The sequence below is a fragment of the Pogonomyrmex barbatus genome, unplaced genomic scaffold (assembly GCF_055798465.1).
Source record: "Pogonomyrmex barbatus isolate J1 unplaced genomic scaffold, ASM5579846v1 scaffold3, whole genome shotgun sequence".
Lineage (NCBI taxonomy): Eukaryota > Metazoa > Arthropoda > Insecta > Hymenoptera > Formicidae > Pogonomyrmex > Pogonomyrmex barbatus.
The window spans coordinates 17,918,341-17,940,753 of record NW_028297127.1 but is presented as its reverse complement, the minus strand read 5'-3'; the positions used below and the strand labels follow the sequence as shown (position 1 = coordinate 17,940,753).

Here is a 22,413-nt window from a genome sequence, read left to right as displayed (position 1 = left end):
ATCAGAGTGCCGCTACGTATGCGTAGACGACGTATTGACGCAGACGATATTGCGTACACGTATCGTGAATTCCATCCGATTGGTATGCGTACGCATCGCGCTCCGTTCACACACATACACACTCACAAGCAATATCGCATCTCATTTAATGTTATTATCGCATCTCATACATTAATGTTAGAGTTAGCAAGAGAGTGAGAGAGAGAGAAGAAGAGTGCGGAAAAAATTCAGAAAAGTTAACGTAATTATCAATAAAAACAAGACGATTGTGTTGTTTTAGCCAAGCTCAAACAAGCCTCAAACAAGCTCAGATTCGATTCTGATCAAGGTAATTCCATGTAATTAAATTGAATACTTTTAATCATCTTGACCAAAATTTTTATAAGAACTTTCCTATACAATATTTTTATAAACAATCCAAGATCAAAGCAAAGCTTGGTGATTGCTCTCGTGAAAGAAGAGATTCCGGAAATACGATGTATTGTTTCCCGAAGACCCCGCCGCCGCCGAGTTCATTTTCGCACGGCGTTCTCAAGCGCAACCGTGGAATATTCAGCCGAGCTCGAGTATCGGCCTCTCTCACGCGAACGGGATGCAAATCGTAAAACCGCTTATGAGACCGAGAGTGTGATGTCGCGCAGAAAGGGAAGAAAACGAAGTGCGCGACGGAGAACGAGAGAGAGAGAGAGAGAGGAGAGTCAGGGGGATGGGACGCGGGAGCAAAGGAAAAATGGGGAAGCCGACGCGATTCCGCCCCACGAAAGGATGCATTAAACCTCGACAAGCGCACGCGAGGGTTGGGAAAGTGCGATTTACGCCTCTCCGATCCACCGCCGATCGACCGCCCGCACCTGGGCACCTGAGAGCGATGAATCGAATACGATTATCGATGCAACGCGAATACACCCGTCGCGTCGCTGTGTCGCCCGATAATAAATTCTCGACCTTCCCGGATTAGGAGCAGGGAAAAGGGAGAGACGAGATCTCACCTCCTTCGCTTGGCGGATGCTTATAAACGGTTCCTCCTCCGGAAAGGAACCTGCTGCAGAGCGAAGCTCTTTTCGCTCGAGGACGTATACACGACGAGCCGGTGCTTCGTAAGGTTTGCATTAAACTCGAGGAGAGCGCATTCTTTGATGAAGTCTGTCGACGGATTTTCCCCGCTGAATATTTGATCGCGTCTTTTCGCACAACTCCTGAATTTTCGGCGCTAAATAGCATTTTCATATTCTCTCATTATCATATTTTTTTTCCTCCATAGAATATACGTGTACTGCTGAATGAAAAGATGAACGTTTAGTGTTGAATATCTCATCTGTCTAAGTAAAAGTCAGAAAAGTAAAGCTCTTAGAGATTTTAGGAAAATAAACAAACATAATAAGATCTTTATATTCAATGAGAGATTTACAGAGAGACTTAGACTTTTATCGTTTATAGCTAAGAGGTAATCAGCACTCCAACATTCGATTCGAAATAAGATTTCTCAAGAAAGGTCGTACATCTATGTAGCATCTATGTTCTTTTGTAAAACGAGATGTTATTAGTTGAAAGGTCTGTACGATTCTCAATAATATTGGAAGATGCAGCTATAGGATAGTTGTATTATGTGCCTTATCAAACATAAATTGACACACGCGCGATATAAAGAGTTGAGCCCCCGATTAAACGGATGTCCCGGAAATGGGAGCTATTTCCGATATCGAAAAAGACGTGAGCTTGAGATTTCGGTGGCATTAGACGCGACACGAGCGTCGATTGGCCAGAAATGCATCTGAGGATCGCCTTTACTACAAGGCAGCTCGTTTCCGAACGTCTTTTCTCGGTGCTCGCCAATAAACGGTCCAGTTGCTCCCTCTAGGGCGCAAAGTCGTTCCGACAAATGGAACCTCTCATAGAGAAAATTGCAATGGCAATCATAAAGCAATACGAGGGAAAAATTGAGCCTCATAACGCTATCGTCATAGGCTTCTTGTAAAACTCTTGTTAAGGTCAAATACTCCATTTCGGTCATTGTAAATATTCGACCATACTACAACTTGATATTTACACAAACGAAGAGGGGCAATGTTCCATTATATAAAATTTAATTATAAAAATTTTAAATCTGTGTCTAAAAAAAGAAAAATATATACGCGATAATAGTAAATAATTTTTTAAATATATTATCTCTATTTAATAGTATAAAAAAATTAACTAATTTTCTTATTCATAAGTTAAAAAACGTTCGTAACTTTAAAAATGCGGCAAATTTATATAGTTTAATATTCTCTCCTGCATTCATTATAAATATAAATAAATTATTTGAACTTTTCTTATAAGAACGGGTTCATTGCAGATAAAAGACTTCTCGTTTAAGTTTCTTTTGTATTACATAAGGGCTGATTCTGAAGTAACTTTCGATAGCATTTAATATTATATAGACTTATCTGTCTCTCTCGATCTATCATAATATCACAGCGCAGTGCAGCGGGAGGATATAAATCAAAGTTTTCGCATTCGCTCGCCGCCGCAAGGAAACTTTAAGTTTCGCGCTTAATTTAAGTTTGCATATTACGCCCAGCAACAAAATATCAATTAATTCTTGCGAAACTCGTGGTCCGTCCGCAAACATCATCTCTCTTATCCGCCCATCGAAAATGCATCATAAATCATGAATTTCATATTCACGCATATCTAGCCTCTGTGCACTTGATATATTAAAAATAAATTCTATTTCTTTCTAACAATTATCCACTACCCCTCCATCCATTCTATCACATAGAAAATCTATCATATAGAAAGGTCCAACACCATCGTACACCAATTAATCTTTGCTTAATCAATATTTCTTAGATCTAAAATAGTTGCGTAAACACATCATGCGAATAACATTTTGTCGATAGCCGCTGTTTCTTCTTACTTTACTTATTGTAAAGCCGTTAATCATGCATTTTTTTTTTAACTTGAGTAATTCTCTAAAATCCATTCATAATTATACATGCAATTTATTTACAGTTTCGCTTTTTCAAGCGAAAAATAGTCTTCTGCGTGTTAAAAATTCTGGATGTCGCCACTTAAAATAGCTTTTCAATCTGTGTACAGCCGGATCAGGAACCAATCTCGGATTTATTTCCAAAAGAAATGAAAAAGATTGATATTCATATCAGGGAATACACTTCGAAGGTAAGCGGCTTTCTGTGTAAGTAAGAATCGAGTAAGGTACTCACGTTAGCGGTGTCGTCGAGTTTCCGCTTCCACGCATCGCTACGTTCGATTAAAGCGTTCCACTGCTCGGAAAGTTTATTCACTTCGCGGCGAATGCTCCGCGTCAATTCGCGCGCCTGCTCCTCGGCGCTTCTGTATCCTCTGGAATCACCGTCCAATTCTCTGCCTGCTATAGAAAAGGCAAATAGAAAATAAACTGTTAAACGTTTTCCAGAACAAATCTACAAAGTTCTGATTCTCCCTCCGTTTCCAGACTCACATATACGATTGAATACCAAATTTTTAATAAATTTTTATGTTCATATATATAATATTCGTAGCAAGTGAATTATAATTTCTAAATTTTTGATGTATCGACAATAGCGTGGTTTTCTACGAAAACATTTTTTTCTTACTAATATAATACTACCGGATGAAAAAGCCATCAAAAAATAAATGCATTGAAGAGCACATTTTTTTGCGATTTTTCGCTCGGATATTAAATACGATATTAAATATTAAACATCAAATTTTCATAAATTTTTATATTGTAATATTTGTTCGTAATATTTGTTCATAATATTTGTAGCAAGTGAATTATAATCTCTAAATTTTTAAATTTTGAAATATTGGCAATAGCGTAGTTTTTTACGTAAAAAACTGTTTTTCTCATTAATATAATATTATATGATTAATATTAAATTATTAATATTAAATTATTATTATTGAACTACTAATATTGAATAAAAGAGTCGTTAATAAACAAATGTATAAAAAAATCACATCTTTTGTTACTTCACGCTCGGATATTAAATACAAGCGTATACTTGTCAAAAAGACGGAAAGATAAAATAACTCAATTATCGCAAAAAAGTGCATACATCTTCTTCCTGATTTCTCAGCGCAGTTGATCGATAAATTCATACGTTGGGACGATTAAAGACCGATGCGCAGGATGAATTGCGGCGAAGACCAGCTGGGCGACATCACGAACATAAATCAACATAACACGCGGGAGATAGGAAGCCAGCGAGCATATAGGTACGACATCGCTGTTATCAATGCTAAACATGCACATAAAAACTGTCCATTGCATGATACGATGCGTGATTCATAGGACAATTAATTCCCGATAGGCTCAGATAACTCGACCCTGGATTCGCGTCATTTCGTTATGCGACTGGCGAGGGTTTTCCTAGTTGGCGAAGAAAAAAAAAAAGCATAAAAGAATTCCTTGCAAATCTCGGTGGACATTAGTAATTCATGCGCCATCCCGACATTTTTACGCGTCCCCCAACGAGATAGGCGTGGTAGTAAATCCTGTGATAAAGACCCGTCGATAATATTAAAAGATGAGAAAAAACGATTTGCTCAAAACGAAACGTCAGGCGTAGCCGCGATTATCTTTCGCGTCACGTAGAATTGATCGATCAATCTGGGAAACGGCCAATGGATGACAAAAGTCGCGGAAAAGCGCGGCGCCGCCGCCGTCTGCCGTGCGGAAAATGAGAATAGTTTGTTGCGATAATTACGCGCATATATCGCGTCGTTTACGCGCACGTCATTCCTGTGCACGCAACGTGTTTGCAATAATAATAATAATAATAATTGATAGTTATTTCGAGCAAAAATTGCAAATAAAATTCTACGATTCTGTTCGTAGAATTTTGTAATCTCTTCTTCTTCTCGTAAATGTTCTATCTGACAAAAGAAGTATTAAAAAGATAAATCCGATTTATAATTTTATCATTTTCCAGGTCATCGATATTTTAAAATAGATGTTAGAAACTCAGGAAAAATCAAATATTAACCATGATAGAAAAATCGTTACCTTTTACATCACCTTTTAGATCGCACAATTTTTTATCAATGCAATTTCCAGACTTTCATACGATAAAATTTATCAGGCACGTCTGCAGTCATTTTTCCTGGTAGATAACTCGATATTCACCGTTCGAGCTGTCATCCGAAAGCGGTAAAACTCATGGTGCCAAAGAAATCAGAGAAATAGAGCTTTTTATTTCGTATCTCCGAACAATCCGAGTTACTCCCGAGATAAGAAATGCGCGCGATATAACGTTTCTTTTCTACGCTATCGGCTACCGATCTCCTTCGTCGAGAACCGTGGAATAAAACCCGTCGGGTCGGTGTGACGTAGCTTCTTCTCAATGCGGAAGAAGCGGCGGTGTCGAAAAAGCCGAGCGACCGCGAGAAACAACAAGACGGATCGAATGAAAAAGAACGTCTTGGAAAGTAGTCTGTTGAACGAATTGAATTAGGCGACTGTGCTCTTCGTTCCTAAGCTATCTATTCAACAGTCGACGCTCTACTTTCCGGGCACGTACGCCACTGGTTTATCTAGCTCTCACTCGCTGACTTCCCGCCCTCGTCTCCATGCGCATCCTCGGAATGTCCCGCTAATTCTTTCCTCCATCGCCACAGCGTTCAGATTTTCCGGGAAATGGAAAATGGGTGACTGCGAAACCAACGGTGAGATTCTACAGAGAGCGAAAATGAAAATCCCGCGGCTGTTACCGAGCCACGCGAATAAAAAGTCCTGTGCAAAGTTTCATTCTATTTTATATCAGCAAACTATACTGCAGATGTAAGTATAAGTAAATTCACTTGTCTAATTATTTAAATATTATTAAATAGTAAATATAACATGTACAGCAGTGTAGCAATAGTTTGTACATGTGTAGTAGTATGCAATAGTTTTTATTTAATTGTAAGAATTATTTTTGAGTTAGTATTTTAGTAGTATAGTATTTATAGATAGTTTGACCAAAATATGTTTTTTAAAATTGTTAGAAAATCGCATTTCTTTAAAAGTCTATTTAAAAATATCTAGTTAGTTAGTAAAAAATATCTATAGTTTGGAAATCCTTTTTAATATCCGAGTTTTATTTATAGCATATTAAAGTTTCTTTAAATCACCACAATTCAATATAGAAAATTCAAGGCAGTGACAGCTTGAATAGTATAATTAGAGTCTCCTTAATGGCTTCTGACAATATTAAAGAATTATATATTTTTAGTTGCTAACATTAAAAAGAGACAAATCGAGTCTCGACTATTTCTTGATCAATCATCCTAGAAAGAGATTATTGACACGCGCGTTCTAGACACATAATTTAATTGATTTTAATTTGTGGACATAACCACAATGATGGTAAAAGTAAAAAAAATCGAGAAATATCCCCTCAACTGTCCTCCTTTTCTTTCTTCAGATGAAAAGATTCCGTTCTATTCCACAGACGGAAAAGACACTTTGCGTATCAAAATTTCATTTTTTGCAATAATCCAATAGTTAAATAAAATAACAACTCGATTATCTTATCCTGCCGCAAGACAGTTTGAAATATAAAATAGCAAATTTGACCTTTAAAGTTAACGAGAATAAAAGACAAAGTCCGTCGATGATCTTCGCGCGAGAGCCCGAAATTCCGACTGTGCTCCAATCTAGGGCTAAATGCGGAGGCCGCGAATCCCGGTTCGCGGATAATCCGCTTCGACGAATTCGACGTCGATATTGTATAATCCGGCCTTACGGCGCGCGCGATGTTATTCCGCTGAAAATTTATCGACGTCGGTCGGCACGATTACACCCGATGCCGCGCACGTTTCGCGAAACGTGACTACCTACGGAATGAGCGAAACCGTGCGCGGCCGCCGCCGGAGTTGCTCGCTCGCAGGAGCCGCGCCACGTTATTGAGATCGAATCCGTTCTACGCAGAATGAAGCTATCGTTACGGTTACTCCGAGATCTTATGTCGGATATTACACGGGGCACAATGAATGACAATGACCGCGGCCGAAAGCCGCAATGAACATGAATATATATCTCATATATATATATATATATATATATATAATATATGAATGAAGCAATGTGTCAATATTACTTGTCCACGATTTGGACGATAAAATGATTGATCTATCACGATAATATTGTAAATATAATATAATAATATAAATATGTGATAAATAATCATTTATGGATACGTATAATATATTTTATAATCGTAAACGATTGGAAAATGCAAAATGTATAAATATATATCCTTTTATTAAAATTTTTAAAAATATAAATATTTCTGCACAGATTTATAAGTCCTTTTTGTATTTAATCATATTTAATTTATTCAACGTATATTTTAATATTAATTTTAATTCATTCAACTTTTCCTATATCCTACAAAAATTAAAAATTTATCCGTTTATTTAAACGAAAATAATGTATTATTGAAAATGATTAAAAATTATTGATTCTGAGAGGATATTAATCTCACAATATTGATTGTAATAAAACCTTACGTTAAATATAATATGTTAAATACGTGACAATAACATTGACAAACAAGTTTGTGCAAATACGTTTCGAAAATAATTAGATTACGCGTTTTGACGGAGACTAATGAACTTACCATGGAAACTTGCTTAAATTATCATCGGTTGTTACTATTTATTTGGTTCGGCTATTTCGATATTTCGCGTCAATCGCACGGTATTTCTGATAAACGATAATAACTATTACTCATTAATGTAAATACATGTGTGTTTATTCAAAGCATATCAGAAATATTCTAATGAAGATTAACGAACAACTCGCACATTATTAATTGCGTATACAAATACCAATAATCTTCTATTTCTCATTATCAGAAAGTATATAGAGCGCAATAGAAACATCACACAAACATCCTCGCGTATTCTATAAACATTCGGTCATGGGTTATCAATTGTTAAAAAAAGTTGTAAAAATTTTAACAAAAATTTAACAAAAATTTTACCGTTATTTTATCGTTATTTCAAAATCAAATTCTTAAATAGCAATCGTGTTCAGTAAATTATTACATAATATTTCTTATTAATTGATTAGTAGTGTAAGTTATAAAGTTGACAGAAAGTGTGTGAGAGAGAGAGAGAGAGAGAGAGAGAGAGAGAGAGAGAGAGACGCATTGACATAAGATCGGGTTGTGCTTTCCTTTGGGACTTTAGTAAATTCCATCTACAAGTTTCCGGTCTCCTCTTGGGAATGTCTCTTCCAAAGCTCCCGTCTTCCATCAGTACCAATGTACTACGATACTTCTAATTCGATTGAGAATCCCATATGACTCGCGATGGAGTTACATTTACTTAGCTCAAACAACCTTTTTTTCTACCGTAGTATAAATAATTGTTTTTTCACGAAAAAATTGAATAATTATAATTCAGTAAAGAATTTTTAGAAAAAGAGTAGAAAACAGAAGTAAAAATAAGAAAACGAAATAATTCTTGTACTCTTTAATGTTTTAAAGTTTTAAAATTATGAAAGAGAAATATATATAATACTTCTCTATTTCTAATTCTTGGTCAATATTTTTTAAAACATAATAAAATATTTTCAAAATGTAGCTTTGGCTTCGAATAAATAAAACCAGAGTTTCTTTTTCTTATAGACAATCATGAAAACTGTACTGGAAAATAATTGAGCTTTCTAGAGCTGATAAAAAGCGTATAATTAAACGAGGAAACTAAGATGATTCTTCATCAAATTTATATTACTTCATATAAAATGTGATTTACGACATCCGAAAATGTAAATAAAATTATCGGAAATAAAATTCTATTACTCTGCGCATTAAATTGCGAATAAATCAAAGAAATCGGATTTTACCTTGATGTATTATTTAGTGCTTTCCTTCATTTTTCCTGTTCTTATTCAATCAGAGACGATGCAATATGAATAAAACATCTCGTCTAAATTTCACAACTTTTAGAATTGCTGATACAGAACGAAAACTAGAAAGTGTACACTTGTAGCTGATTTCGAAACCCTTCATATCGGTTCCCGATAGAGTTACGTTAACACCGCCCACTAGAAGTTTTATCTCTGAATCGAATACTTGAAACGATATTACAATACAATATGATACCATACAAAGAAAGAATTGTTCACAATGTTACGTAAAGAATACCTACAATAACTACGTTACATTATATAAAGAATTACATTATATAAAGAATTATCCCTCGATATAAATAACGAAAAAAATTGTGAATGGAAAATTAAAACTAAAATTTTTTAATATACATTTTTGACGAAATATAGAATTTTGCTCAAGTAATTTATTAAAATGTATTCTTACTGCTAAAATAATTAATTATAATAATAAATTCCGAATTTCATACTAGACTTTATTAAATTTCACTGTATGTTTCACTATATATATCAATAATAAAATTTAATTTTTTAATTAATAAGGATTTATTAATTTTTATTAATAAGGATTTTTGTATTTTTGCTTATATAGTTTTATATGTTCATTTTATACTTTTATGTATTTTCACATTCCGCGCACTAAATGTATTTTGATTCCAGTTGCTAGACTTGCTAGTGAGCAATCAAAAAAAGCTTTGGACTCCAATATAAAGGAAAAAAGAAAGTTAAAATAAATATAAGGATGGAAAGTTAAATTAAAGAAATTAAATTTAAGAATTGCTAGATAATTCAACTTTTTTATTTCTTTTTCATTTTGTATCATCCTTTCTCTCTTTCTCCCTCTTTATTGGTTTTTCTTCACAAGCTTATGAGATTGATATACAGGAGATTACTTCTCATTGCAAATTTACAAGTAAATAAACATAATTCTCATATCTCACATCAAATATCTATCCAGTTTTCTTAATATCCGTGCTTTCGGCGAGATTACGGGATTACGTACATGAAATATTCAGGGCATCGCAGTTACGCGTTCCTTGCCCTTGCTGCGCTTCAAAAAAGAACAAGACAAAGTAAAGTATGAAGCTCTGGTCTCGCGAGTTAGGCTACAGAGTAGAAAAAGGGAGAAAATGCAAAATATTTCTTCAGTCTAGGAATCCCAGTACAAGTACAATCGGTAGTTGTTTTTGAATTCTTACAGCATAAAATTCTCAATTATTTCTGAATTTCACCGAATCCATGAAAACTACATGCCGTAAAAAATTTTCCGACGCCGAAAAAAATAAGAGACGTGTCATTCATCATTCATTCCAATCATTCATTGAGTTAGCGAGATATTACAAGAAATTCATAAAAGATTTCTCGCAAATCGCTAAACTTCTCACAAAATTAACGAAAAAAGGCGAAAAATTCGTATGGACCGACGCGCAACAGAACGCATTTGAAATCCTAAAAGATAAACGACGGCATTCTGTATTAAAATATCCAGATTTTAAAGAAGCATTTTTACTTACTACGGATGCGTCGGAATATGCAACAGAAAAAGAATTATGATTACGAGATAATTCATAAGCCGGATAAAGCGAATGCAAACGTCGACGCTCTAAGTCGAAATATCGCAACAGAAATAATGTCGAGTCCGAAAAAATTTACGGAGACGAAGAAAAAAGACAAATTTTATACGAATATCATGACGCATTGATAGGAGGACATCAGGGCGTCAAACGAACACTAAATCGCATCAAATTACACCACAACTGGCCAGGACTAAAGAAAGATATAGAACAATATATCGCGAAATGTGAGTATTGTCAAAAAAATAAATTACAGAAACAGGCTAAACTACCTTTACTCCTGACCGACCCAAACCTTTCGAGAAATTCGCATTAGACATAGTAGGATCATTACCTATCACGACAAATGAAAACAAATACATACTGACATTTCAAGACAGTCTAACAAAATTTAATAAAGAAATACCGATACAAAATCAAAAAATGGCAACGATTGCTAAAGAATTCATAAAAAGAATCGTTTTAGAATCCTAGATAAAATTTTAATCAAGGAATAAATTTCACAAGCGAATTATTTAAAAACACGTGTAAATTATTAAAAATATAAAAATTACAAACGACGGCATATCATCCGAAAACAAACGGAGCTCTTGAAAGATCACATCGGACCTTAACAGAATATTTACGACACTATATTAATAAAGATCAGATGAATTGGGAGGAGTGGATACCGTATGCGATATTCGCCTATAATATAACTCCGCATACTGCCACCGGACTTACGTCGTTTGAACTAGTCTACGGACATCAAGCACCATTATTAAGCTACGGCTTTAACTAGCCAAATCCTCATATTCGTATGATAATTACGCAAAAGAACTACGCGAAAGAATTCGAGCCGCAAATCAAGTCGCGAAACAAACAGTCGAAAAAGAAAAGAAACAGGCAAAGGAACATTACGATAAGAAAATCAAGAGGTTCCACGTTCATTCGAGATAGAAGATAAAAAATTCTACTACACGATGAAACGGTTCGAAGACGGAGATCGAAAAAACTCGACGCGTTGTGAATCGGACGTGATCATCGAGAAAACGTCTGATGTAAATTATAAAATAAAGGCGGGCCGCCGAACAATAAACGTACACGCGAACCGATTAAAAGCGTTCGTCAAAAATTAAGGAATAAAAATACACAATAAAAAGAAAATGTGGGACTTACCAATACAAAGAAACAGCTACAAAATCCAAATTATGGTAAATAGAAAAAAAAAAACTATTCACTACACTAAAAAAAATAATTACTAAAACTATTCACTACACTAAAACTTAAACTAAAAATAATAGTTATTGTTTTGAATTATCCTCCGGGGGGGCACTTTCCCAATTCTTCAAGAAAACAATCATCTGCCTGATCATCCTCACTCTCCGAATCCTCAGAAGGATCATTCTCTACATCGCTCTCTATACCATCCACATCTGCCTGAGGGAAACCACTAATCAACTCGTAGAGTTCAATCGACCACGACAATTCTATAGTTTCAGCGTTCGGATTGTTAGGAATATATAAAATAAATAATATATAATCCTCACCGAGTTCAAACAAGTCGTCATTATAAAAACGATTAATAATCTGCAACCACATTCGCATCACACGATGAAAACGTTCTCGAGTTGCAGGATCGTTCAAAAGTTCGTCCAATTCAGCATCATTCTCTTCTGGGATGATAAAATTTAAAGGCACTTCATCACTATCGGAAACTTCAGGCAATACTTCGCGCTCAAAACGATTGTCGCGTGATCCCATGTTGGAAGTGACACAGTGCACAGTGAAGACGTTTTAACGACTGTCAATATGCAGTCACGGGATTCATTGCGAAAGGTGTAATACTAGAAAACCCACAGAAGGTAACTAACACTAACATAATAAAAAAAGGCGGGTAAGCAGGTGCTATCTTGACAAAAGACACCACGAAGAAGGATAGGCATGGGAATTCGGAGTCGTACAAGGTATTAAGCGGAGTGATAATTCATCGGTACCGAGAATTTGTCGTTAATTACACGCGAGTCGTGATAATAGAATATCAAGTATCGTACACGGTCGTCGGCTTCCTGAGTATCGCGAGCCGTGCCGAATCACCCGACGACACCTGAACTCGTGTGTGAGAATATTGTATAATAAATCAGCATTAAACAAAATCTTAAGTATAATATTAATTCATTGTGTATCTATCAGAATAAATTTATTAATTTACAAAAAGTGTGAATGAAAGTGATTTAAAAGAAGAACCTTCCATCTATGATCCTGCTCGGAGTTCTGACCCCTTTAAACTTGGCGAACCTGATTTTCTCAAAAATTACGTACGTAACTCATCCGGGGTACAACAAATTTCTGTACAGAAAAATTAAATGTCTTTCTTTCATATATTTAACAAGCTTGAACGATTATTTCAATTGTTCATTGCAATTCACAGAATTTTATTAATCTTGACAAAATATCGTATTAATAGATCAAAAAGAAAAATATAAAAAGTTTTCAATTGGTTCCATGTTTAATATCTTCTTACGCGTAATATTTTATATTACGTGTTATACTAAAAATTAATTTTAAATAAATGTCTTCTTACAAAATCAATATAACATCACCGAGAATATTGATAGCAAAATAATAATAGCAATAGTAGTCTGTTAATTAAATCAAATAATGGTGTAAACAAAGAAAGGGAAAATTCTGTGTTCTCTTCCAAATCGATAAATCAATGAGATAAGCCGGAACACTCGAGATTTTTATCTCATCCCGATAATTGATATAAAAAAATTACAAATGCACAAATAAAAATCGCGAATTGGTGAGGTTGAAAAGTATACTACCGTTCTTAATTACCGAGAGTCTATACTATCGACGAACTCAGTCTTGCGTTATAAAGTGGGGTTTCATGAAACTAATGATGAACGTACTTGGCCGACTTCCTTTGTTTTCTCTGCAAGATTTTCATTCGTACAAGCGAAATAATATAATGGATAATATTGAAATTCGCTGTTTTCTGATTGTCTTGTATAAAAGTGACTTTCCAAAAACGCAAAAACACATAAAAGAAAATCAAGGATATCAAATAATCAATACATTCAATAAACAATTTCTTAACATTATAATTTCTATTCTTTTAAATATTTTTATCACTCTCGAAAATGTGCTTTACATGAATACATCGCGTATAATAAAACATTTTACATGTTTCTTCACTCTCTTGTATGTTATATTTTTATAAAATATTATTTCATAAGGTATATTTGGCGCAAATGGTTTAAATATAAAATTGTTAACGATAAAAAATGATAAAAAAAAAAACAACAAAAGAGCACAATTTATGTATAATTGTATGTATAATTCACAATTTACGTACCTTCGGAGTCCGATGTGTCCGACAGCGGAGGCTCATTGGCGATGTACTGGCGGCCGCTCAGCAAATTGTTCTCCACGACCGGCCGTTTGTCCTCCAGCTGCCTCCTGAAGCCACGATGGTCGTCCTGTGAAGGAGACGCGTAAATCGTGAAACAAAAATAACGAGACAAGGAGCATCGGTGTCTGGTGCAGTGCCAAGTTTTCTCTTGGCGTTCAACTCCTCGCCGAGAGAAAAGGCTTCAAAAAAACTTCATTTCGACTAAACTCGACTGTCTATTGTAACAAGTAGAATAGCACAAAACAATCGTGATATTGATATCGTGATATTGATAAATCGATGACGTCGTCATTATTTTTGTCAGTTAAATATTCTATTATATTAATTAATTTATCGAGTAAAACAACTAAAATAAAAAAGCACTTGACTTTTAATATTTCACCTTTTAAGTCACATGCAATATGTACGGAAAATAATCGAGTAATATCATGTTATATTACATAATAATACAGAGAAATATTTTTATTCTACATACATACTTCAAATATAATAAAATAATATAATTATTAATTCAAATAACAAAAAATTCTCATATCATATAGCATATACCGCGTGTATAAGATAGCGCTGCGTCGCAATGCAAAGATATTAACATGTGCATTCGTAATTACGTTTGATGAAATGTTACGCAACGGGGTTGAAAATTAGCCTACTACAGTCGGCGAGAAGAAGTCGAGTAGGTAAAAAGGTACTTTTGCAATATTACACGCCCGCTAGTTAACGAGATTATTTCTCATCGTTGGCGGAGTTAAGGATTTGCTCCGAGCAAGATGCTGTGGACTTTTCCTATGCGTCGAGAGACGCCCGGGTGGTATGTTCATATCTAGCTTCCTCTTTTATACCATTGCAAAAAAAAAAATTCATCGCTAGAGAAACGAATGCGGAGCAAAAAAAAACAATTTTTAACTGTCTGAGTAAAGGATTTTCTCATTTTCACGGTTGCTAGTATATGAAAACGTAATTGACGGTTCTCGTTAGCTTCACGCTCAACATTTACTTCGTAGTTATACAAAATAAATTAAATGATTTTGTTTTTCAAGTTTTGCATCGATATTTTTCGTGTGATTTTCCTATTTGATTTTTTAACACGTTACCATAGTTGTATCACTACTGACGAAAAATGGCTATTTTTTTTTTTAGAATAAAATCACATATTTCTTTAGAAGCGCGATTCTATCCATGCTTTTTACAAACCGATTGAAAAAATAATGATATGATACATAAAACCGTATCAAAATAAGCAAGCATATATGTTACGTTATTATTTTCGATTTAATAATTGTATCTCTAACTAATATAATACTAGTATAAACAGTATAATATACTAGGATAATATATAAAACAATTATATATTTCTTATCTATTTTTCTTTCATTGTGATTTAAGCGATTATTTATCACCATATTTTACAATAATCGGGAATTCCTGAAAAAAATTTTAGGAAAGATATAATATGCCAGAAGATAAAGCACGTTCAATATAAAGTTAAATTATATTATTAAACAAATTAGTTAAATTGTTCAGAACACATTTCGCCGTACACCGGCCATTAATCATTTTTATATTTTTCTTCGTTATTTTCTTTTCTCGTTTCCTATTTCGAAGAATGATGGCGCGGCCTGCAGTGAGTGATAGAAATCTCATTGCATTTATTCTTTATTTTTTTCTTCCCCGTAATTGCACAGATTTTTCTTCTAAGACTTTTCTATTACGAGTAATAGATCATGTGTGGATTATGCTTCGTATAAACGTATATTATTGATCAGCAAATAGTAAAATTAAAAACTTTACTGTCTAAACAAATCACAAACGGACTGATTATAAGTAGCTCTCATTGTAAAATGCGCGCATAAAAATTTACGCGCGATGTGTGCTTAATCATGGGTCAAGCCGCTAATCAAGAAATTAGAACGATTTAAAGCATTCACTTGAACAGTTGAATATTTCCTAATTGCTTGCACCAAGCAATTTTCTAATTGCTTGGTTTCCCTTATCATTGCGGTTATCATTACGAGAGGTTAATTACGGGATATATGTGTGTATATATATATATATATATATATATATATATATATAACATGAAGCAACAATGCACTGATGCATATCACAATAATATACGAGCATCTGACACTAAGAATCTTCAGCATTTAACTAGTCCCAGTAGCTTGTACTGCGTATTACACTGAGAAAATAAATTATTTCAGAACAATTTTAATATACAGCTCTCCACAGAGAAAGAATATCCTTTTTGCCTGCTATTTCATATGCTCAATACAATAAAACGCAAATAAAAAAGGATATATTCATATGATAAATAATTTAATTATTTCAGAACAAATTCATTGTAGAATTCTATGAAAAAGAGATCTCTTTTTCTCACACTGCATTATATATTGTAACAAATAATAAAATTATTTTAAATTTAAATGCATTATACAATTTTATGGAAAAAGTGACCCTGCCATTTTTCATTTCTACGTTGCGGAACCAAGTAAAAAAGAATTTAAATAACGAATTATCTGCCTAACTTATTTATTTTCAAATCAATATCACAAGAATTGTGATACTGATTTGATGTGTGTCAATCTTTCAAATTAATTTTTTCTGCAACGAAAATAGGCTTCTTTTTTTTTTTTTTTTACGATTCAAAAAAACGAACGTTAAATACGTTCGTAGAATTCACAATTCATTTCACAAGCTACGAACGACGATGGACCTCTCCGTAAACAATCGAGGTAACGTTGCGACGAGAGGCCGGGCTCTCCACCAAGCCGAAAGAAACACATCGGCATAAATTCCGGAGGCTGACACTCGGCCAAAGTGGCCGCCCGAAAAATAACCACCAGGCGATCGTCCTCGCGTGAAAAAAACGAAAATTCCAATGGCAAGGCGAAACGAAAATATCAATCGCTCGCGCGCTGCGGGTTACGTCGAGGAAAGATGGGCTTGGGCCAGCCGTGCAAAAAATGCATGCTCTCCGTGAACGTGTTTCGTCGTGAAATACCAAAATCTATCGGATTCGCAAATCGATGCGCCTCTCGACGCCCGGTAACGTCGGTGGTTTTGATTTATCAGCCATATTCGCACGCGCACGGAAACAAACGAACGAGCGAACGAAATGGTCCGCGTGCAAAAGGTGCGTACGTGAACCGTTCGTCGTCGTGAACGGCTCGTCGTCGGGGTGTGTAACGATGCCGTTTACAGGCGCAGCCAAAATCGATCCGCGCGCTCGCCGGCGAATGGAATTTTCAGGACAGCTCGTGTAAGAGGAATAGTCGTCTCGCTCGTTACACCGTCGTTGTAACAGCGACTAAACCGCGCACGATTGGCTTTCATTTCGATTGCGTGGGCGCAATAAACGGCCTTCTAATTACGCATCTCTCGTTTCGATTTCGATGCCGAGATGGCCGCTCCCCAGTGCGACAGTTTCAAAAGAACCGATCAAAAGAATTAATTTTCCTCCTTATTTGATATTGTAAATCATTCCCAACTTTTATTAAAAAATACTGAGGATGTTCTTCTATAAACGAGCATTTTATATATATATATACACACACACACACACACACACACACACACACACACACACACACACACACACACACACACACATAAAATTATGAATAAAATTTAATTCATAGTAGACTAATAGATTTTTACGCTATACATGCAAGACTTGAAATAATTTAAGAATTATTTAAAAAAATACGTATTCTGATAATATCATTAATACCATTAAAATATTTATCAATAAAAATGATATATGGCATTTTTTCTCTCTTGGCTCATTAATTATCTGCCATGGAATTAATCTTGAAATTCTTATTCGAAACAATACTGTTTTTATTAAGCTCTTAGACATCAAAAAACATATTAAATGATTAATATTATTTAATTTGTTTTAATGAAAATAAATCTTAAAAAGAACATAAATCTCGATCAATCGTAAGTCTCAATAATTCCCAAAACATTGATAGCGATATAGATTACTTATATAAGTAATTTTTATTAATATATTTTTAAAATTTTTTATTAACAAGACAATTTATTTTACTGTGTAAAACAGAAGTAAATAAGAAATCAATTGTTATAATATCAATAGTAAATATAGTTTAATCATTCACTAAAACACCATGTTTCCAAACTAATTAAATTAACAACCTGTAATTAAAATCGCTCGAGGCGAGTTTCGCATATGGATGTATTTAGAATATTCACGAAATTATTTAGAATCATGCGACACATATGCATCAAGATAGAATTTATTAAATTACGAGAATCATTTAAATTGAATCCACGTATAATCGATTTACATTAATCGTGTATAATCGTACTTTCCCAATACATGACGATTGTCGCGTCAAATTTCAAACCACGGTGATAATCTCGTGACGACTTCGTCATCGACAATAATTATAGGATTGTTCGTGCGAATGTTCGTGTCATTTTACTCTAATAAAGTTTAAGAAAAATATAGTTACCGAGAAGAGTAACTGTGCAAAATGTCGATGGAGAAATGGCCTTAATTGAATCTTCGAAGAAGTCGGGACAAACAATTACGTTAAGAAACAATCGCTCGGATACGGTAAACTCGCGTTGGAATGTGAGAATTTAAATTCCGTGCCTGATGCGAACCTGAAGGAATGCGAGTAACGCGTGTAGTTACCTCCTTTCGCATCGAGCATATTCCGAGCGAGTAAAAGCGATGGTAACATTATTACGAATCTAAATCGGCTTTTTGAACAAATACGAGAAATGTATTCCACAATATTTACAGTATTTTACAAAGATGATATTTCATCTTTGTCGTGTCGAGATACATTTGTTATTACGCTTTTTGTTGTAAGATTGAATTACATACATACGTGCAAGCAGTCTGCAATTTGATACCAATTATATCACTTTCTAGATATAATTATTATATGGCAAAAAAAAAAATAAGAAAAATAATTCTTTTTTTAGTAACATTTGATATCTTTAATTTTGGAAGATTATTTGATGTCTTTGTCGAACTATTGAATTTATTGAAATTAGTGCGAGTTTTTAAATTAGAAGAGAGCTTTAAAGAGAGAATTGAATTTTACATTTTGTCTCGATATATTTCATGTTCAATCATAATATTTCAATGTTTTTCTATACCAATTCACCGATTGTAACAATATTATGAGAGGTGACTTCCTTTTTTATTTCAGTTGACAAATGCAAAAATATATGCACTGTTAAAATATATTTTCTCATTAACGCGAGATGAATTAATATGATTTTTGCGTTTGATTTTACGAATTTCAAAGCGATCGCGTTTACGAGAGACCCGCATTTTCACGATGGCAATCGGATGAGTATACGGTTGAGCACCTTACCATTTCGCTTGAGTAATTAAGGATAATCGATGGCCATTTCCAGTATTCTACGGTGCAAGTGACAAATACACACACACACACAGATCTGGCCGCACTGATGACATCAATGATCTGGTCGAGGGACATGCGGCTTATCACCTCCGTACACTCGGATACTACCTGTATCAATGGTACAGGCGCTTCTGTATGCCGGCAACATGCGTGCTCTAATCTGGATTAATCCGAACTAGTGCACCTTTGCACATTATCGAAGGATATTCGGGCATATACACCCAATTACATATATATATATATATACCCAATTTCAATTATACGGGACGAAATTTAACTTTTAATTGAATTTAATTTTTTTAATTTTTAAAAGAATAAGTAGATAATAAAAGAAGTATAACTTAGAAGAATCCGTTAGACTAGAGCACCCTAATGCGTGACTATTTATTATAATTCTAAAAAAATTCGATTGATTATAAAAAAAAAAAAGTAACGCTTCGTTGAACTATGTTAAAGATCTCTTAAAATATTTCTGTCAAATTCGATTTAATAAGCCGGAAATTAATTTAATCGGATAAAGCGAATTTAGCACACAATTGACGTGCAATGAAGTAATTGAGACTCGCGTTTCCATGAAGCGGAACATTCAAACGTGATGAGAATACGTAAATATCCGTATTCTGGCTAAGCTGTCGTGTCTCATAGAGACAGTTGAACATTCGCCTGATAGCGCATGAGTTTATACGTAATTACATTCTATTCGTCCAATCAGTTTCCGAGGCGGAAACTTGCAAGCCTCTCGGCGGACGACTATATGAAATCGATTTTAGGTACATAAGTCATATTCAGGTAACTTGGCTCGAATCCTGAAGTTCGAGATTGATGCTACTGCCGCGAACCAAAGATGTTAAATGGAGTATGCTCGTCTCCGTAAGATAACGAATACGCTGACTAAAGTATATCTAAAGATTTTCTACGGGCTTGACTGAGGCTCAACGAAGCGGAATCCGAGTAATCTATGCGCGAAACAGCGTTCGACTTGCCTGTTGTTTTTGCAGTGCAGCCACATCGCCGCAAACGGGTCCCAGGCCGGTGAGCTCTGTGTCTTTCCTTATCACCCATTCGATGAGCTCGCGCAACGATAGCAGTAAAGCGTTCCAGTGTTCCGTGTTGCTCTCCAATCGATTTCTGCGCAGAAAAAAATGTGCATCCTATGTACATATGACCGATATCTATATATTAAACTCTAAAATATATTGAATACCGCGTTTATGTATGACATATGTTTATTTTATCTTATATATATATATAAAAACTAGCTCGTGTTTAAATTACATAGACAATCGAAAGAATCACGGCATATGATTGGGCAAGATTAAATCCCTTATTATTTTTTTTTAAATGAATTTAAATTAATTCAATAAATCATTCCTAAAATTTTTAGAAATTTTCGTTCGCAACTATGGACCATTTATTTATACATCCGTAGTGATCAAACAATTTGTTTATTTTATCTAGTTTACGTTATATAAAAAAATAATGCACATATTAAAACGTATACATTTTTTGTTAAATATAACGAATGTAAATACATCAAATTGAGAAATTGATTTTTTAATATAAACAATGTAATAAGGAATTATTTAATCTTATATATTATTAATAAGATGCATAATTATATGATATTTGTAATTGTAATTAGAAGTAATTATAATATCATGTCATGGTATCAATAAATTGTAGCATATTTTACAATCTATTGTGACATTATTGATATAGAAATAATAATTATTTATATTTTTCTACGGCATAATAAATCCGTGACAAAAATATCAGGATCTTTTACATCGAAACGCGTTCTCTACATCAAGAATGTGTAAATGTTCTTACACATCCATCCGAGGGATGGATTACATCCTCTCGATGTAAAGCGCTGATGGATATTCGCAACAAGTATAGCAAGGGCGAGAAAGGTGCATAAAACGTCGTTCGACTCGTCGTAAATGCAAGTAAAGAGAGTACATATTTGTTGGGGACAGACAGGTAAAGTCGTCGACGAGAGACAGAATGAGGAAAAAGGATTGGTAAGGCGAAGCGGCGTGCACGAAGTGAATGAAAGGAGGGTAAATGTAAAGCCTTGACGTTGCCGACGCTCAGAGAAGCATCGGGTAATGAGTGAAAAGAGAGAAATGGAAACATGAGGATGAAGTTGGCGAAAAAAAAAAAAAAGAAAAAATAGACAGATACTTAAGATAAGTAGATCAATATTAGAGTGATTGGAAAAAGGGAGCAGAATGCGTCCTCTTGGGTATGTGACGGAACAAAAGAAACAGATGGTAATTTAAGAAAAAACGTAAATTGAAGAACAGAGATTTCAAGAAACATGAGAGCCAAGCATATAGTTGCACAGATAAGATGCGATTTGAGAAAAACGAATAAATATGGAAAGCGAAAAAGTTCTCTGAGAGAACTAAAATGGATGAGCATTCCGAACGACGCGGTAAATAAATCGTGCATGACCGACGAAAAAGCTTCTAAGAAAGAGGAAAATCGGTGGCAAAGCCGATTTCAAGAAAGAAAACGATCTCAGGCAAATTGAAAAAATACGAGAAAAGCGGCGCGAACGGCGACATAAAATGCTAGTGCATAAACCGATTTTGAAAGAAGGCGAGAGCGTAGAACAATAAGACGAGGTGATTCAAGTGAAGAAAAAAAACAAAAGATGGACGCTCAGAGAGATACGAATGAATAGAGAGCGACCCTTGATGTGCGACCAAGAATAAGAAGAACGCTTCGCTAGAATAAAATTGATTAAGACAAAAAAGCAAGCAAATTGAACGTCTTGGAGTGACTTTGGGCGAAAAAAGGACGAAAAAGAAAGTCAGATCAAGGGGATGTTTTAATAAAGAAAGAAAGAAGGGAGACGTACAAATGGCGAAATTTGCTGCAACAAGATCATCCCGAGATACGTGGGGTGCGATAAGCGAGTTGGCAAAAATGAATGAAGAATAAATATTAAAGGAAATGCGGTGTAACACTCGCCTGTTTTGTTAATAGTAAGTAAATACTAGTGGACGGAAGTGCCGGAAGCGTGAAATAAAATGAAAGACCAGTGGGAAATCACTGGAAAGCGCGGTAGCGCGAGAGACCGTATATACATAGAGGAGATGGTCTCGAGAAGAATGAGGACTTGTGACATGCACC

At 34.6% G+C, this 22,413-nt stretch overlaps 1 protein-coding gene across 9 annotated transcripts in view; it reads right to left on the bottom strand.

Annotated features, from left to right (window-relative positions):
- Positions 1-22,413, bottom strand: part of LOC105427841 (dystrophin, isoforms A/C/F/G/H) — a 409,642-nt gene that overhangs the window by 57,126 nt on the left and 330,103 nt on the right. For 8 of the 9 annotated variants that reach the window (XM_089078895.1, XM_089078891.1, XM_089078894.1 and 5 more), the window contains 3 exons: positions 20,253-20,397; positions 13,802-13,925; positions 3,207-3,373 (listed from right to left, as the gene is read on the bottom strand). In XM_089078895.1, coding sequence (XP_088935021.1) covers positions 3,207-3,373; positions 13,802-13,925; positions 20,253-20,397 — 436 coding nt within the window. The remainder of the gene's footprint in view (positions 1-3,206; positions 3,374-13,801; positions 13,926-20,252; positions 20,398-22,413) is intronic. The other variant, XM_089078890.1, reaches the window with a different exon arrangement.